This window comes from Benincasa hispida, chromosome 5 (genome assembly GCF_027475165.1).
Source record: "Benincasa hispida cultivar pf3 chromosome 5, pf3_genome.v1.1, whole genome shotgun sequence".
Classification (NCBI taxonomy): Eukaryota; Viridiplantae; Streptophyta; class Magnoliopsida; order Cucurbitales; family Cucurbitaceae; genus Benincasa; species Benincasa hispida.
The window spans coordinates 65,863,974-65,887,251 of NC_143482.1; the positions used below are offsets into that span (position 1 = coordinate 65,863,974).

Sequence of the window (23,278 nt, forward strand, 5' to 3'; positions counted from 1 at the left end):
CGGATTTCTTGGGCATTCTTCCATCGGATGAGTGTCTCCACAGATGACATAACTTGCGGTCGTTTGAGCAATTACATTGACCTGCCCTTTTTTCGCTCCCGTGCTATTAATTGCGATGCCTTGTATCAAACTCATCTTCATAGTCATTTGATTCTAAAGGGATGCGATGGCCTCGTTGTTCACGTCATTATCTTTAATTCTTAATCTTTGATCACTTTCTCACTAATCCTCATGATTTTTGGAAATGCGATCAAGTATATTTTTGGCCTCCTCATATGTTTTGTCAAGCAGACCACCAGCTGCTGCCACATTGGCAGCGATCTGCGAAGCAGGGTTTAGTCCTTGATAAAAAAACCTCCATCCGCAAGCAGTTTGGTAAGCCGTTATATGGACAGTCTCTTACCAGCCTCTTAAACCTCGCCCAAGCATCGCTGAGTGATTCGTCAGTTTCTTATTCAAAATTCGTTATTAATTTCCTTCTCCTGGCATTTTCAATAAATGGGAAATATTTCTTCATAAACTTCTTTAGTACTTGTTTCCAGGAAGTGATCTACCCCGGTTCTAGAGAATACGCCCATTTTCGTGCCTGATCACACAAAGAAAATGGGAACAAAGTTAGTCGAACTTCTTCGGTAAAGATAATCGGGAACACAAAAGTGTTGCAGATTTCTATAAAGCTCCGGAGGTGGGCGTGCGGATCCTCGCCACGCCTTCCTCCGAACTGTTCTGCAGTCTCGATCATCTGCAGCATCACCGGTTTCATTTCGAATCGGGATCCATGAAGAACAGGCCTCATGATTCTTGGAGAGAAATCGTAGAGGTTTGGCGATGCATAGTCCCAAATGGGCCTATTGTGATCGTTTGTCAGTAGGATTAGATTCGCTATGACATTGTTTTTGTTTGGTACTCCGTTTCCAGGCTGTTCCGCCATATCGTCTTTATTTGATTGTTATTGTTGGTGGCTATCTCTTAGTTTTCGTTGGAACGTCCTCTCAATCTCTGGATTGTAATTCGCCAGAGATTGAGAGCTGCAAAGAAATCAGAAAAATTACCGTTAGCACACTGAATTACTGAAGTCCCCGGCAACGACGCCAAAAACTTGATGCGTTATTTTATGAGGTGAAATTATGAAATGAAATGCGGTGATGGAAATGCGTTGAGCAATAAGTTTTCTTAGTAGAATCCAAGTATAAATTCCACTGAGTTTCCTGGTAAGTCCAGGTCGAACTCAAGGACTAGGGAAAACGGTATGTAGTGATAATATTTAAAAGACTTTGTAGTAACTGATGCGTTATTTTATGAAGTGAAATTATGGATGATATGCGATGGTGAAATTGCATTGAACACTCAAGTTTCCTTAGTAGAATCCAAGTGTAAATTCCACTGAGTTTCCTAGTAAGTCCAGGGTCGAACTCAGGGACTTGTGAAAACAAGTTGCGGTGGTAATTTTTATGAAATTGTGGTAACCAAATAAATCAATAGTTATTGAGGTTGTTATTTGCGGTGATGAAAAGTAAATAAATGCGGCGGATTTGAGAAAAATTCGGATTGCGTGATAGATGCACTGAGTATACGGATGAATGGGTTGAGAAGGTCTTTAGCTAGCGTTACCTGGGAATGCATCAAACTATGCGATTATGCTACAACCATGCACAACAAGTCATTTTCCAATGCAAATGCGATGCTTCTAAGTCTAGGACGCATGTGTTGAATGCAAAAGTGTCCATAGAGCTTATTCCTAAGTCTCTACTCTTGTCCTATGCGATGATGCAAGATGCATAAAGGAAAGGTGACCGCACACAATCATATCCTATCTCTAGGATACATGCGATGTGTTAATAGCAAATAGTTCTTATTCTTAAGCTCCTATCTCTTGATTATGCATTCTAATCTGACTCTCCCGAGCCTAGAATCTAACCTGGCTTTCCCAAGCATAGATCCTGTCCATAGACTACCCTCCCAAGTATCTCTAATGGACGAATGAAGCATACATAATACAAGATAATCGCATAGAATGAAGATTTCAAGTTGTGCAAGCTAAATGCTTCTCAACCAATTCAACAGATTTAGCTACTTATGCATAAATAACAGAGAGTGAATAGATATAGAGAAGGAAATTCCATTTTTTATAAATGAGTTTGAGTACAAAATAACAATGGAAGATAAAGGTAGAGAACCTGGTAGCAATTCCTTGCTGATAGAGGATTTTACACTGTCATTCTCTATTCGGTTCCAAAGATATTCCTACTTCCGTAGGCGTCGGCCTTCTCCCTGTTCTGGTAGCTTCCGAAATTCTCCCAAGCTTATAGGAACGATCCGTCGTACAACCTTCTTCTCTCGCGTCACCGTAAAATGAAAGAAAACCTAAGAACAAGGCTAAACTATGAACAGAATGGTGAACTCGTAAAGACTGCTGAATTGATTAACCCCTTTTCTGAAGGATACCTCTGGTATTTATAGAACTTCCAGGGTGAAAGACGGCTTCTCTCTCATGATTACGCAGACGGGACGACTTTAATTCCTGACTGATGTGCCGATTATTTGTCACCAAAAAGCTGAATGTACTTGTTCGTTAGCGGCTGTCAACTTAATTTAGATTCGACTATCATCAACTTTCTGTCCCATCGTGATTAATTATACCTTTCACCCAGATGTGCCCACCAAGTTGCGCTGACCAAGTTGCGGCAATCCTTCTTGGGCAAATGTTTGCGAGCACAATCACCGAAAATCCTTGCAATAATGCTGCGCTCGACTAATGATTTCCTATGATCGCAATTTTCACCTTGCGTCAATGCATATTCTGCATAAAAACACAAAAATCAACTGTTCCTATGTGATGAACGCATGTGGCGGCAATATAATAAACTTAATGGTTTTTGGACATAATCTAACACATTTTATCAATGCAAGCCAGCATTTTTAAGAGCTTAGCACTATGATAACGTGCATTTTTGCCCGTTATCAGTAACCAATAAATCAAATAGTTATTTTTGAGGTGTTGTTTGCGGTATAAAAGAAATGTATACGACGGAGTTTGATAACGGGCAGAAATGCACGTTATCATAGTGCTAAGTTCTTAAACAATATTGGCTTGCGTTGATAGAACATGTTAAATTGTGTCCATTAAGCATCAATTTCATAATATTGCGGTCGCATGCATTCATCGCATTAGAATAGTTGATTTTTGTATTTTTTGTGCAGAATATGCAATGACGCAAGGCGGAAATTGCGATCATAGGAAATCACTGATCGAGCATAGGATTACTACAAGGCTTTGCGGTGATCGTGTTCGCAAATATTCGTCCAAGAAGGATTTTCGCAACTTGGTTAGTGCAACATGGTGGGCGCATCTGTGAAAGGCTAATTAATCACGATGGGACAAATAGCTGATGACAGTCGAATCTGAATTAAGTTGACAGCCAATAACGATGACAAGTACATTCAGCTTTTCGGTGACAAATATTCGGCACATCAGTCAAGAATTAAAGCAGTCCCATCTGTGCAATCATGAGAGAGAAGCCGCCGTTCACCATAGATGTTCTATAAATACTAAGGGCATCCTTCAGAAAAAGGGTTCACCATTCCACCAGTTCAGAAGTTTGTTCATAGTCTAGCCTTGAACTTAGATTTTCTTTTATTTTAAGGCAGACGCGAGAGAGAAGGTTGTGCTGGCAGATCGTTCCGGTAAGCTTAGGAGAGCGCCGAAAGCTTCAAGGACAGAGAGAGGGTCGACATATGCGGAAGCAGGAACATCTTTGGAATCGAATAGAGATTGATAGTGTAAAAGCCTCGGTTAGCAAGGAATTACTACCAGGCTTTCTACCTTTATCTTCCATTGTTATTTTGTACTTAAACTCATTTATAAAAATGAAATTTCCTTCTCTATATCTGTTCACTCTCTTTTATTTACGCATGAGTAGCTAAATCAATTGAATGGGTTGAGAAGCATTTAGCTAGGACAACTAGGGAATCTTCATTTTATGCGATTATCTTGTATTATGTATGCTTCATTCATCTGTTAAAGATACTCGGGAGTGTAGTCTAAGGACAGGATCTAGGCTTGGGAAGGTCAGGTTAGAATCTAGGCCCGGGAGAGTCAGATTAGAATGCATAATCAAGAGATTGGAGCTTAGGAATAAGCACTATTTGTTATCAACGCATCGCATGCATCCTAGAGATAGGATATTATTGTATGCGGTCACCTTGCCTTTATGTATTTTGCATCATCGCATAGGAAAAGAGTAGAGACTTAGGGATAATCTCTATGGACACTTTTGCATTCAACATATGCGTCCTAGATTTGAGAGCATCATAATTGCATTGGGAAATGACTTGTTGTGCATGGTTGTAGCATGATCGCATAGTTTGACGTATTCCCAAGTAATGCTAGCTAAAGATCTTCTCAAATCATTCATCCGCATACTTAGTGCATCTATCACAAAACTATCTTTTCACAAATCCACCGCATTAGTTTATTTTTCATTAACGCAATCAACAACAAACCCACAATTAATTGAGTTACCAGTCACCGCAAAGTCTTCATAAAAATTACCATTGCAATCTATTTTCACAAGTCCCTGAGTTCGACCCTAGACTTACCAGGAAACTCAGTGGAGTTTACACTTGGATTCCGCTGAGGAAACTTGAGTGCACAACGTAATTTCACCATCGCATATCATCCATAATTTCACTTCATATTACCAAGCATCAGAGTTACGAAAAGAGTTGATAATACGAAAGATGCGATGAATATGCAGGGAACGGGTTGAGAAGGGATTTAGCTAACAATTCCTAGGATGTGTTCATGTTATGCGATCATGCAACACACATACAATAGCAAATCATCTCTCAACACAAATGCTACGGCTTCTAGTACTAGAACGGATGCGATATATGCGATGAGTCTATAGAACCTACACATAATCTTCGATTCTTATTTATGCGATGACAACATGACACACACACAAATAAGGCGACCACATAATTTCATAACCTATCTCTAGGGTGCATGCGATGCATATTGGCAAACAGAGCTTATCTCTAAATCCCTATCTCTCGCTTATGCAGATCTAATCTTGTTCTCTCGAGTCTAGATTCTAACCTAGCTCTCTCAAGTCTTAGGTTTTTTCTTTAGACTCTCTCTCAAGTAGCTCTAAAGGGGTGTTGGGCGTAGTATAAGACAAGATAATCATATGCGATGAAGATCCTAGGTCATGTTAGCTTAATTCTTCTCAACCCATTCGATAAAGTTAGCTACTCATGCGTGCTTTTAAGAGAGTGAATAGATGTAGAATAGCAAATTCCACTTAATAGATATAGAGTTGAAATACAAAATAACAATGCAAGATGAGAATAAAGAGCCCGGTAGCAATCTCTTGCTTCCCAAGGCTTTTACACTGTCTTTTATACTCTATTCAAAAGATAGTCTCGCTCTCGCGAGAGTCGGCCCTCTCTCTGCTTTCCACGCCTCTGGGTTCTCTCTTGAGCTGACTAGAGCGATCTTCCGGTGTCACTTCTCTTCTCTTGCTCGCCTTCTAAAGAAAATGAAAAACTATAACCAAGGCTGTTTCTTTCTAAGGAAAAATTCTCTAACTGTCTGAACTCCTTCACTGAAGGTTGCCTTCGGTATTTATAGAGCTTCAGGGTGAAAGGTTGCTTCTATCTTATGATTACACTGATGGGATGACATTAATTCTCTGTCTGATGCGCCGAATATTTGTCACCGAAAAGCTTAGTGTACTTACTACAATAGTTCATTAGCGGCTTGTCAACTTAATTCGGAATTGACCGTCATCAGCTTTCTGTCCCATCGTGATTTATTATGCTTTTCACCCAGATGCGCCCATTAAGTTGTGGTGGCTCTTTGCGGTAATCCTTCTTGAGTAGATATTTGCAAGCACAAATCACCGCAAAGCCTTGCGATAACGCTACACTCGACCGTTGCTTTCTTGTGATCGCATTTTACACTTTTCGTCAACGCATATTCTGCACCAAAAATACAAAAGTTAACTGTTTTTTTGCGATGAACGCATGTGACCGCAATGTTATAAACTTAATGCTTTTTGGACGCAATCTTATATATTTTATCAATGCAAACCTGCATTGTTTAATAACTTAGCACTGTAATAACGTGCATTTATGCTCGTTATCACTTAGTCGTTGAAGACGATCGTAGTTTCCTCCTTCCCTCTACAAATCCAAGAGAGCCCACACCTCCTAAATTCTTACTCCGAGAAAGGTGCTGGTCTAAGCGAGAATGAGAGACAAATAGAAGAAAAGTTCTTCAAAGGTGAGTCTCTTGTTCCTTTGTATTTAATTTTTGAAAGCATGCCGTAATTTATTCTGAAATGAATAATGTGTATGTATGTTTGTGAATGCTTGTATTTTTGTCACAATGAATTTGGAATGATCTTACTTCCACTTATAGGTTCTCTTTGATAAGAGTTCCTTCACACACCTCAATAGAATGGGCTTGCTGAAAGGTTAAACAGAACCATAATGGAAAGAGTAAGGTATTTGCTATCTGATGCTATCCTAGGTGAAATTTTTTGGGCAGAAACTGCAGCCTACACTGTTTACACCTTAAATAGGTGCCCACACACATCTCTAGAGTTACTTACCCCAGAGGAGAAGTGGTCTAACCATCCTCTTAGTCTTGACAACCTTAAAGTATTTGGATGTGTGGGGTTTGTACACCAAAATAAGGGAAATTTAAAGGCCATAGCTATTAACTGCATGTTTGTAGGCTTTACTGAGGCAGTCAAAGGATTTAAGATGTGCATCTAGTAGAGAAAAATTTCATAATTAGTAGAGACATTACTTTCAGAGAAGAGGAGATGTTTATGCAAAAAGAAAAAAAGGCTTGAGGATGAAGCTGAGATCTCCACCATAGGAATTAAGGTGAAGATAACCACTGAGTAACCTAAAAAACCTAATCTACCTAAGGACTTAAAAAATGTAGAGGAAAAAGCAGGGGAGCAAGAGAAAACTGCTAATATACAATCTGATTTGAGTCAGTATGCCTTAACTTGTGATAGACAGAGAAGGATCATTACTCCTCTAGCTAGATATACTAAAATGAACTATATAAATCTAGTTCTTAATGCTGTAGTAGCTCCTACTGACCAAGAACCAACAACCTTTGAAGAAGCAACAAGTTGTCCTGATCCAAGGAATTGGACAGAAGCTATGAATGAGAAAATGTACTCACTAAATGTGAATGATACTTGGTCTCTAGCCCCTCTGCCCAAAGCTTATAAACTAATAGCTTCCAAATGGGTTTTTAAATTGAAAGAAGGTGCATCATGTGATCTAAAACTTAGGTATAAGGCAAGGTTGGTTGCAAAGGGGTTTACACAAAGGAAAGGAATATTCAGAGATTTTCTCTCCAGTTGTTAAACAAACTTCTATAAGAATTCTCTTATCTTTTGTTGCTCAAAACAATTTAGAATTGTATCAACTAGATGTGAAGACAGCCTTCCTACATGGACATCTAGAAGAGACAATCTACATGATACAACCTAATAGATCTAAAATTAAAGGGAAATAGAATCTCTATTGCTTGCTCAATAAGTCAATTTATGGGCTGAAACAATCACCTAGATACTGGTATTGGAGGTTCAATGACTATATTTCTAGCATTAGATTTAAAAGAAGTTTCTATGACATATGTGTTTATGTAAACACAAGTTCCTATAAGGAAAAAGTTTACTTACACATATATGCGGATGATATGTTACTGGCAGGTACGTTCAAGGAAGACCTAACTCATGTCAAAGATCTCCTAAAGAGAGAATTTGACATAAAGGATTTGGGAGAGGCAAGTAAATTCCTAGGAATTGAGATTTCAAGGGACAGAAAATAGTTTGTTTTAGGCATCAACCAACTTAACTATTGTGAGAAGATCCTAAAACAGATGTCTACTATACCCTATAGTCAAGCAGTTGGAAGCATGATGTACTTAATGATTTCTACCAAACCTGACCTTTCATACTCAACTAGCTTTGTTAGTAGATATATGTTTAACTCAGGTAAGAGACACTAGAAGGCCACTAAATGGATCTTAAGGTACCTTATTTGGTCCAAAAACTCAAGACTAACCTATCAGAAATCTACAGAACCAAATCTAGAGTTATATGGATATGTGGATCTTGACTATGCTGGTCATTTGGATAAAAGGAGATCCTTAACAGGCCATCTGTTCCTTTATGGTCCTAATCTAATCGATTGGAAAGCTACATTACAATCTATAGTGGCCTTATCTACAACAGAGGCTGAATACATGGCATTAATAGAAGCTATTAAAGAGGCATTGTGGCTTAAAGAACTATTAAAAGACTTTGGATTGAATCAAACAGTAGTAAAACTCTACTGTGACAACCAAATTGCAATACACTTATCCAGAAACCCATAATACCACACAAGAACAAAACATATTGATATAAAGTATCATTTCATTAAAGATAAAATAGAGGCAGGGGAAATAGAAATCATAAAAGTAAATACATTAGAGAATGCATCAGACATGTTGACGAAACCATTATCAAAACTCAAATTAATCAAATGTCTCAAGCTAGTTGTTTACGATCTTCCAGACACAGGATAAACGAATTGGTCAAAATCTAGAAGATTAGAAGATTGCATGCATTAGAGTCAAGGTGGAGAATTTATAAAATGTTGACTCAAATACATAGTACACCTAGTTTAGTTTTTACATAATAAAAATTATACATCATGTAACTGACAAGAGGTATACAATATAAATTACCTATTGATCAGATCTACAACATGTACTCATCATTTTTCTATTGTAAGTACTAAACTACTGTAAAAGAAATCTTTAAGATGCAAAAGAAAAGAAAATCTTCCCGTGGACGTAAGTATTTTGGCCGAACCACGTAAACTGTGCTTTCTTCCTTTCTTTCTCTTATTCTCCTTGCAAATCTTCATTTGTTTCGTTGCAAAAGCAACATAAATATCATTTTACAATCAAAACTACAACTTTGAGTATCAAGTAGCATCTAGTTGCATCGAGTAAAGAAGAAAAGTCATCGAGTAAAGAAGAATAGTCATCAAATAATAGAGAGAACGTCGAATAAAGAAAAGAGATCATCGAGTAAGGAAGAAAGAAAATGTTTACCTGATCGAGTCTGCCTTTGAGTTCATTATCCTATTCAGCCGGTTGAGAAAATCCTGCCATAGACGTGTTCCTCGGTTCTCCAACACTCGTGACTCATTTTCAACCATAATTTCTACTAACCTCAGCTAAATTTATCTGAAATTTTGGCCTTCAGTGGAAAATCTTGGTTTTGGGCCTGCAGACGTTAGAACAACCCAACAAGTCCAAATAAAGAACTTATATTTTGTGGACAAATATGTTGACTATACCAGACTCACGGTGATGGATGGAGTAGTCGTGCGTGCACTCACAAGCAAGCTTTTGTAGGATTTTACAGTAAAAGTCCCACTAGTCCTTGGGAGCCAAATAATAGCATCTTCATCAGCCGATTCACTGTTGGGGGATCCGATGAGAGGAAATAAAAATAAGTTTTTTGAAAAAACACTTTTTTTCTTTAGTCAATCCGAATGGACCCTCCATCTTTCTGCTGTACTGAAGAAGACGATGAGGATAAAAATGTAAAGTAGGTGTATTCAGACACCAAACATCTTTAACAGTTAGATTTGTATTGGAGGAGAGTGCATGAAAAAACGAGGGAATCGCTGTTGAAGAATAACATTAATAGACCAACTATGATGCCAAAATAAAGTATTGGCACCGTTTGAAATTTTCCTGCTAATGTTTTTAAGAATCTCAGTATGATAGTTAGAGATGTTAAACCATGGAGCCTTTGCACTAACTTACATTTACTTGGAATGTTCTAGGGAGCAAAGTCTCATATTTATTGTCAGCTCTCTGTAGACTATTGTTGCTTTCATTAATATATCTCCAAATCCATTTACTTAAAAGCGCCTCATAACGGAATCGCTTGTATCATAATAACAATGTCTTTTTGATAATGATGATGAAGAATTAAACATAGCTTTAGTGGATAGCGTCTAAATGGAAACGTATATGGAAGCCTCATGTATATGGTCAAAAGCCTTTTTCATACAACAAGTGAATTTCTCTTGATCTATAAAATCTTTCTCGCTCCCAAAAGCAATCCTCAAATTTTCCATGTAGCTCATCACTGTTATCTTCAAACTCTGCAAATAACAAATGCTTAGATTCTATTTCTTTCTTTCTTCATACATTTTTAAATTTTGATTTAGATTCTCCAATTTCCTTGATTGATGCATGCATGGACAATATTTTATGAATGCATGCATGCTTCAATTCTAATCACCTATTTTATGAATGCATGGACGGTTTTTCAAATCTAATATTAATAAAGAATCTAAATTGATTCGCTTATAACAATTTAGAAAGTTTAATTATCAAAACAATTACATCTTTCACACCATATTTTTCAAACTAAATTTGAATTAAGGAGGGTGTTAACTAAGACATTTACGAAAGTTGATTGTTTAAATTGATACAATCTTTAAAATCTAGGGATGTGTATTAAAATTGTGTCGTTTATTATATTATTGTTTTAATTATTAATGCGGATAGTACCTGAGGTATACCAACTACGGTAAAGTACATTCCTTTTGCAGGGTGACCACTCAAAGCAATTTTCTCCTTTGGCCCGATCAAATTTGATATGCTTATGCTTGAGTTTTTTATAGTCTTGTACACATATTTGGCTGCTGCCTACAAATAATTTCATACGTGTACATGATAAAAAAAAATTTGTAAACCAGTACTTTAGTATGCAAGTTGATTGATTATGATAAATTTAATTTTATATCAATGCTTTAATATTCTCTTATGAGCTTAAAAATTTATAAACGAACTAGTATAAGACTCAAACAAATTGATTTTGATGTTAATAAAAGAGAAAATAACATTACAAGAATTTAAACGTAACATATTATTTACTTTGATATCATAAAACCTAGAATCCTAAGTTAGTTAATAGTGTCTTTTTAGTGGTTTAAATATATAGGTTTCAAAATCTTTACAATTTTACTCTAGAATTTTTAATTTAATTTTAATATGGTTTTTAGGGTTTCAAAATTTACACTTTTAACCTTGATTTTTTTTTTTTTTTTTTTTTTGCTAGATACTCACTTTTAATCTTTAGTGTTAATATTTATAAACTAATTTTGAAAAATTAAAAAAATTATAATTAATTAAATTTCAATATTTTCCATCACTATTAGAATTAATTTAAAATTTTACTTTAAATTAATTAATAGATATTAACAAAAATCACCGAAGTGAGCATTTAGTGAAAATTAAAAAGTTTAATGCATAAATTTTGAAACTTAAAGGACCAAATTGAAATAAAACTCAAGGTAACATTTTGAAACCTATAAGCTAAACTGAATTGAACTCAAAACTTATAATAAGAGTATAACATAATTTTAAAGCCTAATGAATTAAATAGAAACTAAACTCAAAACCTATGGATCGAAAAGATACTTTTTTTTCCTTAGAAAAATAGACCATAGGGAATAGCTTTTGACAATAATATTGACCCATATATAAAACAAACATATATTTTTTAAAAAAATTAATTTTTAGTAGGACTAAACTATAATATATAATATATGGTTTTCACAAATTTGTGTACATACCTCTGAGCCCCTGAACTTGTGTATCATCTCCATTAGCTTGTCAAGGAGGAAAACAGCAGAAGAATCTCTCTTTCTCTTGATCAATTTTTGTGCGGCTTCGACGAATTGGAGTGGGTTTGAAAGCTCATAATCAGTGAGCTTAGGAATGTCAATATGCAAGAAGGCAAATCGATTCCCCCATGGGGTATTTGAATTGGGATTCAACATATCTTCCATACACTTGTAAGTTCCAAACATTCTTGTGTTGAGTAAAACCAATGCTGTTGAGTTGGATTTGGTCGAGTCGGGACGAGTCTCTTCCATGTATAATCTAATTCCCAAAAATAGAACTCCTGCAATCACATCGTTGATCGTCTACAAAAACACGAATTAAAAGTTTATTATTTATGACATGTGTTGAGAAAAACCTCTCACTACTACTTCAACAATAAGTAAACAAAAAAAATGTTATGAAAGAAAATGTTAACAGAAAAGATTGCCATTGATTTACGTAGTTCATTAATACTGTGTTAGCTATATCCATGAAAGAGGGAGAGACCGGTTTATAATTAGAGAGAAATATATCAAATAATATAGATTGCATAGACACCAATAGAATTAGAGGATTTACATACATATTGCAAAGATCGTTGAATAATAGATTCAAGGCATTCCAATAAAAATGATAGAGAAATTAAAAAGAAAATAAACAAAAGAATTTTCATGGGGAACTCGAAGTCCAATGAGAAGAACTACATCCCAACAGAATGAAACCTATTGTGTGAAAAATTATTACAATTACCACACAGAATTCTCCCTAAGATCTCAATTACAAAAATATGACTTTTTCAAGGTTTGACTCTCAAAACTTATATCACTCACATCAATTTTCCTACTCTCAAACTAGATATTACAAAAAAGATAAAATTAACTAGAGTTAGTACACCCAACTTTAAAGCGTTTCTTATTAGCTAGGATAATTTGAAATCCAAATATATTACCTCTTAGAAATATATGTTGAGCTAGGATAATTAGCTAGGATAATTTGGTGGGATGGGCTCCTAGTTATACAAGGAGCCTATCTCCTTTGTTTTTAGATATCCCAATTAGAAAAAAAAATTTAAAGCTTATGTATGCTAATTAAATTTTCTCTTTTCATTATTTCTACTTTGAGAATAGGAAAAAGAAAAATGGTGTGAATAGACAAAGCTTCGAATAGAGTGTTTTCACATAGTAGAATTTTTTTTGGTCCGTGATTTTTACTTCGAATTGGAGTTTTTCACGTAAATTCTCGTATTTTCAGTTGTATTGCTTACTTTTAATTTCTCTGCTCATCATTTTGTCGGGTCAACTAACACCAAAATGTACTTAAATAAAATAGTGATAAAAAGTAGAGATAGTTATATAGAGATGGAGGAAAAAGAAGCATACCACTCTAAGTTTGGATTTGATTTGTTTGATTTGATGAAGAGAGAAATTCATTGTCCAAATTGAAGTTGGCTTAAACTCCACACCATCATCCCCTGATCTTATGGGTGTCAACTCATCTTCAAGAACACTACTTTTAATTAAGCTCAATCCAAAATCTAACACACTATTGATAGAAGACAACAAAACTTGAGAGACACCACTTGGAATTTGCCTTGATTGATTTGAATTAATTTTGCTTGAAGGAAAAGTTAAGGGGAGAGAAGGATTATCTGCTCTTGTCATGCTAGAAAGAAGAAGACCCATCACTGAATAGCCATCTCCAAGTGAATGATGAAACTTGAGAATTATATTAGAAGCTGCATTACTTGTTGGACAATTTAGTATATGAATTTCCCACAATGGTTTATTTTGGGGCAATTCTTGTACACTCAAATCTGTTATATATTCATTGAAATATGCATCATAGAGCTCATTTGACAAATTTGAAGGTGGAGCAGCCACAAGAATTTGCTCTTCAACTTTCACTTCCACTTTCTTCCATTTTCTCTCCCCATTTATATCATTTACCTGTTTTCAAAAAGCTTAAGTTTCAGTATGTTGTCTTTAATCTGTTTCTTACTTAAAAAACATATCTAATGAGTTTATATATTTGTAATATAATATATTATATTGAGTGTCTAACATATTCATAAACTTGAAATATATTATTTAAGCTGCCTTTAAATTTTTAAAAGCTGTATTATTATAAATTTATATTTGAGAGGGAAAAAATAGTGGGTGGTAAATAAAAGTTAATGATAGAAGAAAATAATTAGGAGAAAAATAAAAATGGAGAGAGAAGAGATAGAGAGCTGACAAAAAAAAAGTCTCCACATAAAGGCCAGAGATAGGGTGGGGAAATTAAATTTAAAGAAAGAAAGTTGGACAAAAAATTAAGAGCTCCTTTCCATTTCAAATATAGTAAATTGAACCTAAATATTTATAAATATAGTAAAATATCACTGTCGATCGTGATAGGTAGTGATAGACTACTATAATGTATCACTAATAGACATACTAATAGACGGTGATTTTTTGCTATATTTGAAAATCTTTTCAATAATATTTTTCTATTTAAAATAATTTTCCAAAAACTAAAGGAGATGAAATTTTATAGAAAAAAAAAGTCAGAGGAGATGAAAATATTTTCAAAAGAAAAGCTTTGAAGAGAGAAAAATAAAATTAGATGAAATGAGAAAAAAGTTAGCAAAATGGGTACAAAGTCATAGAAAAAAAAAAAGGTTAAGAGGAATATAAAAGTGGTGAAAAAAGGAAAAGGAAATAGTGAAGAAAAAAAATTATCTCTTCTTTTGTATATAATTTACTTGATGTATGTGTTTAGGTTATATACAAATTTTTCCATCGTCCATGAGTTTAACAGGAAAAGAGCCTTCAAGTAATAATTTGTTTGGAGTATAATTGAAACGAAAATAGAATTCAAGCAGATATTGGGTTGAGAAACATAACAGTAATTCTAACTTCCATGAGTAGTTTAGAGAGAAAAAGAATGTAATATTAGCATAATAGAAGTAATGAAATAGTGGAGTTTGAGAGAGTACCATAATAGAACTAAACAAGGGGTTGAGAGGAATAAGATCCTTAGCATAAGACATAATTTTGGCTTCATCAATGGGAATTTCAAATTCCAAAACAGCAATAACAGAAATGGACAATGCTGATGTGTTGAAGAATTGAGCAGTAGGGCTCACTGGCTCCAGCCACTCATCCTCTTGTTCCTTCTTAATCTCCATTTGCCGAAGCCCCTTCAATTCAACCCCGTTTTAAGCTAACCATCACTTCAAATATATAGATTATAGCGTAGCTACTAGATACGTCTTCGTATTTATTACTACAATAAGTTTCAATTACAGCTTGTTGGCTCAACATTCAATTCTTAACCCTTCTCCCTATGCCACAATAAGGCTCTATAACTGTCAATTGTGTATATATCATAAGTGACACCGACACTTTTTCTTTACTTTAAACTTTAATGTGGGATCCTTTTTAATACGACGTCTCTATAGATTCACGAGCAATAATGTCATATTGATAGATGTGCAATCAAAGTAGAAAATTATTCAATATGATTATAACAATTTTTCACATGGTGATTTTTTTTTTTTTTTGTGAGTTGTGAGTTTTCTATGGTTTGAAAGTTTTTCACGTAAATTCATGTGTTTCATAGTTTTTTTTGTTTTCTTTTAATTCCTCAATTATATTATTATTATTATTATTTGCTTATTCTTGCCGTAGTAATGAAAGGTTTTCCCTAATATGAGGTTCTATCTGAAAAAAATGACAATGAGAAGAATAATTTATGTATCTTATAAACATTGTAAGATCTCTTGATTTTTTTTAAATGTGGGATCCTCATCAATAAAAGTACTCATGTGTTGTGTATGAACATGCACCATGAAATTAATATATTAGCTCAACGTCAAGTCACATGGTTGCATGAGCTTTGCAATGCTTATAAATGTGAAACTTAAATTTTTAATTTTTGAAAAGTGACACAAAATGCTTGTTTCTTTGTCGTTGGGGCCTAAAATCTTCATCTTTCTTAGCCTCGATTCTCCAAAATGGAGTGTTGAGCCATCTAAGTAGACCAATAAGACGAATTATGAACCAACGTTCATAAATTGCTAAATACTCAAATATATATTATGTATGTTTTCATTTTGAATGAATTATCATATACACTCTTTGGAATGCCCAATTGTGCATCCCACCAAATTGTCCAATCATATTTCTTACCCAACAAATTTTTCTTACTTCTCTTTTAAAATATTTGAATCCATTGTTTATGTGTAATGAAAATGAGATACATAAAGATTGGTGCATCCTAAGTATTGCCGTTAAGTGTATCATCATGAACGATATACTTCATATTTTGTATAACAATAATATTATCGATATACTTCTATATCAAATATAAGTTTGATTGATATATCAAATATAAGTATATATTAAGTACATGTTGAATATATCAAATATAAGTATATATTAAGTACATGTTGATACACAAATGAGGATATATATATTACACTTTTCTCATTTCAAATTCCAAAACAATAGAAACATATCTCCATTTTCCTTCCAACTTAATCCTTCAAATATATCGTGGTTTTTAGAGTTATAAAAACCTGTTTTTGTTGTAGAATTCCCTAATCTAAAGTTGCCCAAGATATATATGCACACATTACACTCTTCTTTTCTCCCATAACTTTCCATAGCTTTTGCAACTTATAGACATATTAAATAGTGCACCTAATCTTTTGATTCACTTGACATACAAAAGTAAAATACATTAGTTCCCCAACAAAAATTTATAGTAAAGAAAACAAGCTAACACAAGCATCACATTTGATAGGTTTCTTTCTATGGGCCATCTTTCCATTGTTTTATATTTAATAGGATCCTCAAATTTTCTTAAAAAAAATGAAGAACCTTATGTATGGTAGTGGTCTTTTTTTCTTTTGACATCAAAAACAAATTCAAATACACGGATTATAATGTAGGCTAATGAGTATTTAAGGATAAATAAATCGATAGCTTAGAAGACAGATATATCAATAAAACTAGAACAATTTAATAAAAATAAGTTATAATTTTTATAAATATTAAAAATATATATGTCATTTTTATAATAATATGTCTATATATATATATATATTATTTCAACACTTGTATGGTGGAGATTTTTGACAAAACCATCAACTATTTAAATAACAATGATTGTCTTTCAAAACATTTATAACAACATGAGCTAATATTTTTCCTGTTTGGTCAATTGATGGATACATGGAAATCTTTCTAATACTAAGAGTGTATTTACCTATCCATTTTAGATTTAGAGTGCAATCGTAATTGAATTGTTTTGTAAAGGAAGTGGGCTGCAATAGTAATTAGATTACCTTTCATGGTATTTATCAACATGTAATGAGAATTAGTTGAATCGTATATCAAAAACTCGTTAATGGTGTTTACTTCTCAATATAATGGAAACAAAATTTGAATGATCAGTAGAATAGCCTTCCATTTCATATTTCTAGCTAATTTCATGTGTCTTATTCATTTGTCTTATAGTTATTCATTAATTTTTTTATTTTATTTAGTAATTAAATTTTTATATTTAACAAAATTTAATACCTAAACAAAAAAAAAGATTTAAAAAAGAAATAGTAATTATTATAAATTTCGTTCATCTAATTCAAATCTAAATAATGAATAACATATTTTTTTAAAAAAAACAATAATCTCACTCTCAATCTTGAACTAGAGCACGGAGTACTCGCTTGTTTGATTTTAACTACAAAGCAAGAGTTGGAGCAAAGCAAGAGTGAGAGTGAGATGGAGTGCAAGGGCGAGATCAAGCATGAGTTTGGATAGAGAGCAACAGAGAGAAAATTATACAAAATATTTGATTATATAAAATCTAAATGATGGATAATATATATATTGGTAATGTTCTAAAATTCACCATTCATAAATATTGGAAACATATTTTATTTATTTATCAATAAAAGTATTATTGAGTTGTTCATTCAATAAAATGCTATTGATATTGTATTTTGTTATAAAATCCAATAAACGAATCAATGACTATAGTATAAATACTTTAACTTTATGTAGAGACATAAATGTGTATCAAGTTTTAGTTTATAGCTAAAATGGTCTATAAGTATATGGATGAGATTGGGTACCTCATCTTGGGGACAATATTGGATACGACCTATTTTGTATAACTGATACAAACAATGTGATCCCAAAATCGTTCATGTAGAGACATGTGAGCGGGGACATCCTATGCAAAGGATGTTTGCATAAGATCAGACCTCGAAATAGTCATTTTTCTTTATAACGACCATTTACTGTTAAAACTGACTATTTCAAATTTAATGACCTAAGGTAACTCGATCTTAATTCTGAGCTAACTATGAACTTCTATTTATTTGGGATTATCTTTTGATCTGCATGGGTGAGAGTAGTCTAACTGCTCAATAAGCCTCCCATTTTGGTGATAAGACCAGATAGATAGCTATGGACATAATTCTGCAAGATGAAATTCACTCTTGCCCAATTTAGGATAATTTCGGATTAATAGATAGGTTGTTCTCTTACGTACTAATTCCAAGTATTGAACAACGAGACCCCACACTCTCATGATTGAGAGGGACATGGTTTATTAGTTGGGCTATAAACCAATTGTTCAATAGAGGTTCAGTGGGAGCTTAAGGAGAAAGATGTATTTACAAGCATAAAATGGCAATTTTGACCTAGTTGTAAATACGAACAACCTGTGAAAGATCGACTTACCGATTATGGTTATGGACAGAAATATATCTATAGTGAGGAGAGTGCAACTATCAAGCTATAGTGGTTTGTCTCGGTAGTTAACGAATATTGATTTATTCGGTCTAAAGAGTTTGTCCATAAGGTCCCTCTCTATTAGCTCGTAAAATTACATCTTGGATTAGTGAATTGAGCGGATTTGAAATGTTCAAATTTAAAATTTGGATTTTGAATTTGAAATGTTCAAATTCAATTTAGGATTTGATTAATTATATTAGATATAATTAAAATATTTAATTTTGTTGAAATTGAACGAAATAAGAGAGGTTAGAATATTTAAATATTGATTTAAATATGAAATTAACCTGAATAAGATTCATGTTTAAATTAGGTATTTAATGAATTTAATATTTGATATTAAATTATTTTTTAATTAATTAATTAAATTTGTTTATACTCTTGTATTTCACACTCTTAATCAATGAGAAATACACACAAAAGTGGACAGCTACATAACTCAAAACCATATACATCAAAAAGAAATTCAACCTCAGCCTTGTGAGATCAACAATACATTATACCTCAACAAGCAACTAACCGATAATTTGGACCAACAAATTTCAATGGCTACATGAAAAAAGAATTAGGAAATTGCCATTTTTCGAATGGTTACATAAAAACTAATTAGGACAAGTAAAGGAATCTACCCTCAAATCATCAATTATTTGTTGTTATTTTCAATCCTCGTGGCTTTCCATATATGAAAATTAATTGAAACTCCTCAAGTGATGCCACAATCTTAGCAAGTAACAATCCTCTCTAACTATCAATTTACCATTTTTCATTTGCAATATAGAATTTGGTACATCTATTGTGTTTTTCTATTACCTGTAGTTTGTCTAAGCACCAACTCCATTCCAATCTTCCTGGTATAATTAAGATAGAAAAAATGATAAACAAGAAAGAAGGGAGGTCTCAATAATTTTTATTATAAGAAAAAATACACTCCCACCAAAAGAAAAGATGAAAAACAAGAAGTTTTTAGTTTTTTTACCTGGATGGTTTTGGATTAAAAGAAATGACTAACCGAGCAATCACTATTATCCTTTGTTTAATACAAAAGTGAAACCATAAAAACCAACGATAATCTCAAAACCTAGGTGTTTGAAGTAATCTTTTAGAACTTAAGTTACCTCTTCTTTGGTGTTTGAAGCAATCTTTTAGAACTTTTGTTACCTCTAAGATGTAACGATAATCTTAGGTACTTCAAATTCCATTCATGGAAGAATTAAGCTTAACATAATTCTGGAAAATTTCAAACAATAAAATTGTTGGATTCAGGATGCAAGTAACGGAAGTAGAACATAGTTATTAAGTATTCTAATTCATTAATTTTGACATCAAACTAAGCATGCTTATAAACTAAGACCAGAGTTTCAACATAAGCATGCTCATAAACTAAAATCAGAGTTTCAACACTAACCTTTGAAATACTTTTGATTCACGTTCTTTAGCTGCAATCTCCTTGATTTCTACTGGTGAACCACCACAAGATCTTCCCTACTATCCTCTTGGTGCCTTGGATTGGGTTGTGAGACTCAAAATAAGCTTGAATTAAGGAAATAAGGAGAGAAGGTTTCTGGTTTTGACAATATGAAGAGCAATTCTTCAATCACTTTTTCTCAGCAAAATTGTAACGGATTGCATACCCATTTCCACTCATATTTCAAGTTTATATTTCATGATCATCATGCAAACTCATTTGTTGCATGAGATCAGCACCTACTTGCAATTTGAGGTGGATTTAGAAGTGCAAATGTGACTAAGAAACTTGCTTTTTTAGTGGAAAAATCCCACATTTTCAGTTTCCAATTTTCTTCTTTTTATATTGATTTCCAAAACCAAAATAAACATATTAATAAAAAATTGAAAATTAATTTAACAAAATTAATTAAATCAATAAATAATTTTCTAATAAAATTAATAAATAAATTTAATTAATTAATTTAATATCAAATATTAAATTAATTCATCCCCAAATCTATTACCATGAATCCCTATTTATGAATTTAATATTTAAATCATATTTAAATATTAAATGATTCTCTAATTCCGCTTAATTTTATTTTGAACGTTTCAAATCAACTTATCACGTTATTCTAAGGCTAATCACCTAATGGACCTACAAATCATGGGCTCTAACAATCCGAGATTAATTGGCTAAACTCTTTACATCGAATTAACCTCCATTCATTAACTATTGGGTCACTTCAGTAAAGGTCATAGTTGCACTTCCCCCACTGTAAATATATTGTGTCAGTAAGTTAACCCTTCACAGGTTGTTCGTAATAATGGTTGGGTCAAAAGGCTGTTTTATCCCCGAGATTACCTCTTGTTTCTTAAGTCCCACTGATCCTCTAATGAGCAATTGGTTTATGATCCGATCATTAAACCGAGTCCCTCTTGGGCCATAAGAGGATGAGACCCCTTGTTCAAGACTCAGAGTCAGTACTTAAGGGAACAACCTCTCTACTATCCTTGAAAGCAGGTAGGAGTAGATTCCATCTTGCATCCTATGTCTCTAGCTATCTACCTGATCTTACCTTGAAATGGGAGGCTTATTGAGCCGACATTGTTGAGCCAACCCTCACCTATGAAATCTAAGGATAATCCTGAATAAATATGAGTTCATAGTTAGTTCAGGATTAAGGTCAAGTTACCTAGGTCATCGTTTTGAAATAGTAAGAGTGATTAATTTCTTGGTCCGATCTTGTGCAAACTCATTGCACAGGATGCCCCCAATCCTTGTGTCATCACATGTACGAATTAGAATCATTTCGTCGGTAGCACTTTACAACTTCTTTACAACTCATTGTAACAACTATAGAGTGTGTCGCATCCAATAGTGTTACCAGAATAAGACACCTAACCTTATTCATATACTATAGACCATTTTAACTATTTATTCTAACCTGATATACTTTTATGTCTCCACAAAATTCAAGTACTCATGTAATAGTCATGGATTTTTTAGCTTATTGGATTTATTTCTAAAACAAAATAAGCAATTCATATATTCAATAACAACTTATTAATTTTTAGAATAAGTTTATTGTTTACAAACCACGAATTTTAGGACATAAAACCCAACAAAAATAACGTTAAGTTGAAAACATTAGGGCTTCAACCAACCTGTTCAAGGAAAGAAATGCAATGAAATGAGTCACATGACCAACAAGTTGGACAAGGCATTGGAATCGATGGCAAGGGCTTCACTATTCAGCTTTCTCTGGAAATTATTCTCCTAACAACGAAGAATACCATAGATAAGAAGCAAAACTAGGTTCTCTACCTTCCAAGATTTGAGTCTAAAATAGCCTGCCGAGAATTTTTGGAATCAATCATAAATGATGACCCAAATGAAGATGGAGGGTGACAAGGGTTTCAAAGGAGTTAGTTGCAAACTTAAAGTTGGAAGTGATGTGATAATCATGGATTTGGCTTGAAGAAGAGGGGAAAACTTGGTGGATCAGATCGACAACTTGTTATTGAGGGATTTTAACTCCTCTACTTCACCACTGGGTATAAACTCCATGTGGTCTTCAATGTGTTTGGAGAACAAGATAGAGACGAACTAAGAAATGAAAGACCAAGAAGTGAAGAAGAAACAGTGGTCAGCGACCTATGCGCAAAGGAAAGAGATAAATTTAGGGAGAAAAGTTCGAAAAAGAGAATAAATCAAGAGAGAGACAAAATAAGAAATGAAAGAAGCAAAGACCATGAACTCACCTATAATGATCTTAGGCACGATGTGACAGCAATTAGACAGATGCTCGAAGACGACGATGGTGGGTAACGCTACGGTGGTTGTTCGATTGTGTGGTGGTCGTTGGCCGGTGGATGGCAACTATATCGAGAGACTGTGTGAGAGATGCAAGAGAGAGATAACTAGAGAGAGGGAGCCATTTTCTGATTATTTCATTATGTGGGAAGAACGAAGCTACGGTGGGGGGTGAAGATGAAGAAAGTTAGAAGAAATAGGGCAACATGGAGGATTTGAAACTCTAAGATAGGGAAACATCTTACACAGACAGAGAGATTGTGAAACATGTGGGAAATGAAATTTTGGGAGGGAGATCTGAAATCAATTCTGAGAGAAACATATGGAAAGATATAAAATTTTGAGAGGGAGATCTGAAATCAATTTTGAAAGAGAGAGGGAATTGAAATTTTTTTGGAAAAAAGATGAAATCATGCTATTTTAGGACTCTTATTCCCTACTTATAGTGTGAACCAATTAATGCTATAGTGGGATGCAATGGTAAGTAATATTTGTTGTAGTGGTAAATGGGACCCACCTCCCTGAATTTCTTGATTACATTTACTTATCCATAAATGTGGTCTAAGTATCATATAGACTGCAATTTTTTCTTTGTTCACACCATAAATTTATCTTCATAAATGTTAGTGGAACCACGGTTTTTCATAGGTACATATAGCTTTCTTTTTAAAAATATTACACTAAAAAATTGAAATTGGAACTATAAAGTTGGGCATTCAAGTGAACCTTATCTTTTCTTTAATTAGTTACCTATCAATTAATATTGCAAATGCAAACTGACCGTGTTTTGTTAAGAAGAAATTTCAACAAATATAATCTTTTTTTTTTTTTCTTGTGTGTGTGTGATATAATAACTTTAGTTTCTTCAATGTCTTGTATTTTAATGGTATCTTCAATTATGTGAAAAATTTCAAGTCTAGATAATAATAAACAACATTATTTCCAGTCCCTTTATGGTCAACCACCTCAATGTCAAAATCTTGTAATAACCAAATTCATTGGATGATCGAG

At 33.5% G+C, this 23,278-nt stretch overlaps 1 protein-coding gene and 1 long non-coding RNA gene across 4 annotated transcripts; both read right to left on the minus strand.

Annotated features, from left to right (window-relative positions):
* Window positions 1-9,898: 9,898 nt before the first annotated feature.
* On the minus strand, window positions 9,899-15,048 carry LOC120077045 (wax ester synthase/diacylglycerol acyltransferase 4-like). 2 transcript variants are annotated; one of them, XM_039030883.2, is made up of 5 exons: window positions 14,694-15,046; window positions 13,096-13,662; window positions 11,686-12,039; window positions 10,619-10,756; window positions 9,899-10,206 (listed from the first exon to the last, which is right to left on the minus strand). In XM_039030883.2, the coding sequence occupies exons 1-5, from the start codon at window positions 14,883-14,885 to the stop codon at window positions 10,057-10,059; spliced, it is 1,401 nt and encodes a 466-aa protein (XP_038886811.1). In that variant the 5' UTR covers window positions 14,886-15,046; the 3' UTR covers window positions 9,899-10,056. The 2 variants fall into 2 exon arrangements, with proteins under 2 accessions (XP_038886811.1, XP_038886812.1); XM_039030884.2 differs by lacking the exon at window positions 10,619-10,756 and having other exon boundaries at window positions 14,694-15,048.
* Window positions 15,049-18,939: 3,891 nt separating this feature from the next.
* LOC120077693 (uncharacterized) lies at window positions 18,940-22,681 on the minus strand. Of its 2 annotated transcripts, none has more exons than XR_016529619.1 (2): window positions 19,910-22,681; window positions 18,940-19,731 (listed from the first exon to the last, which is right to left on the minus strand). It is a non-coding gene; the product is annotated as an uncharacterized LOC120077693 (long non-coding RNA). The 2 variants fall into 2 exon arrangements; XR_016529620.1 differs by having other exon boundaries at window positions 18,940-19,352; window positions 19,910-22,675.
* Window positions 22,682-23,278: the final 597 nt, after the last annotated feature.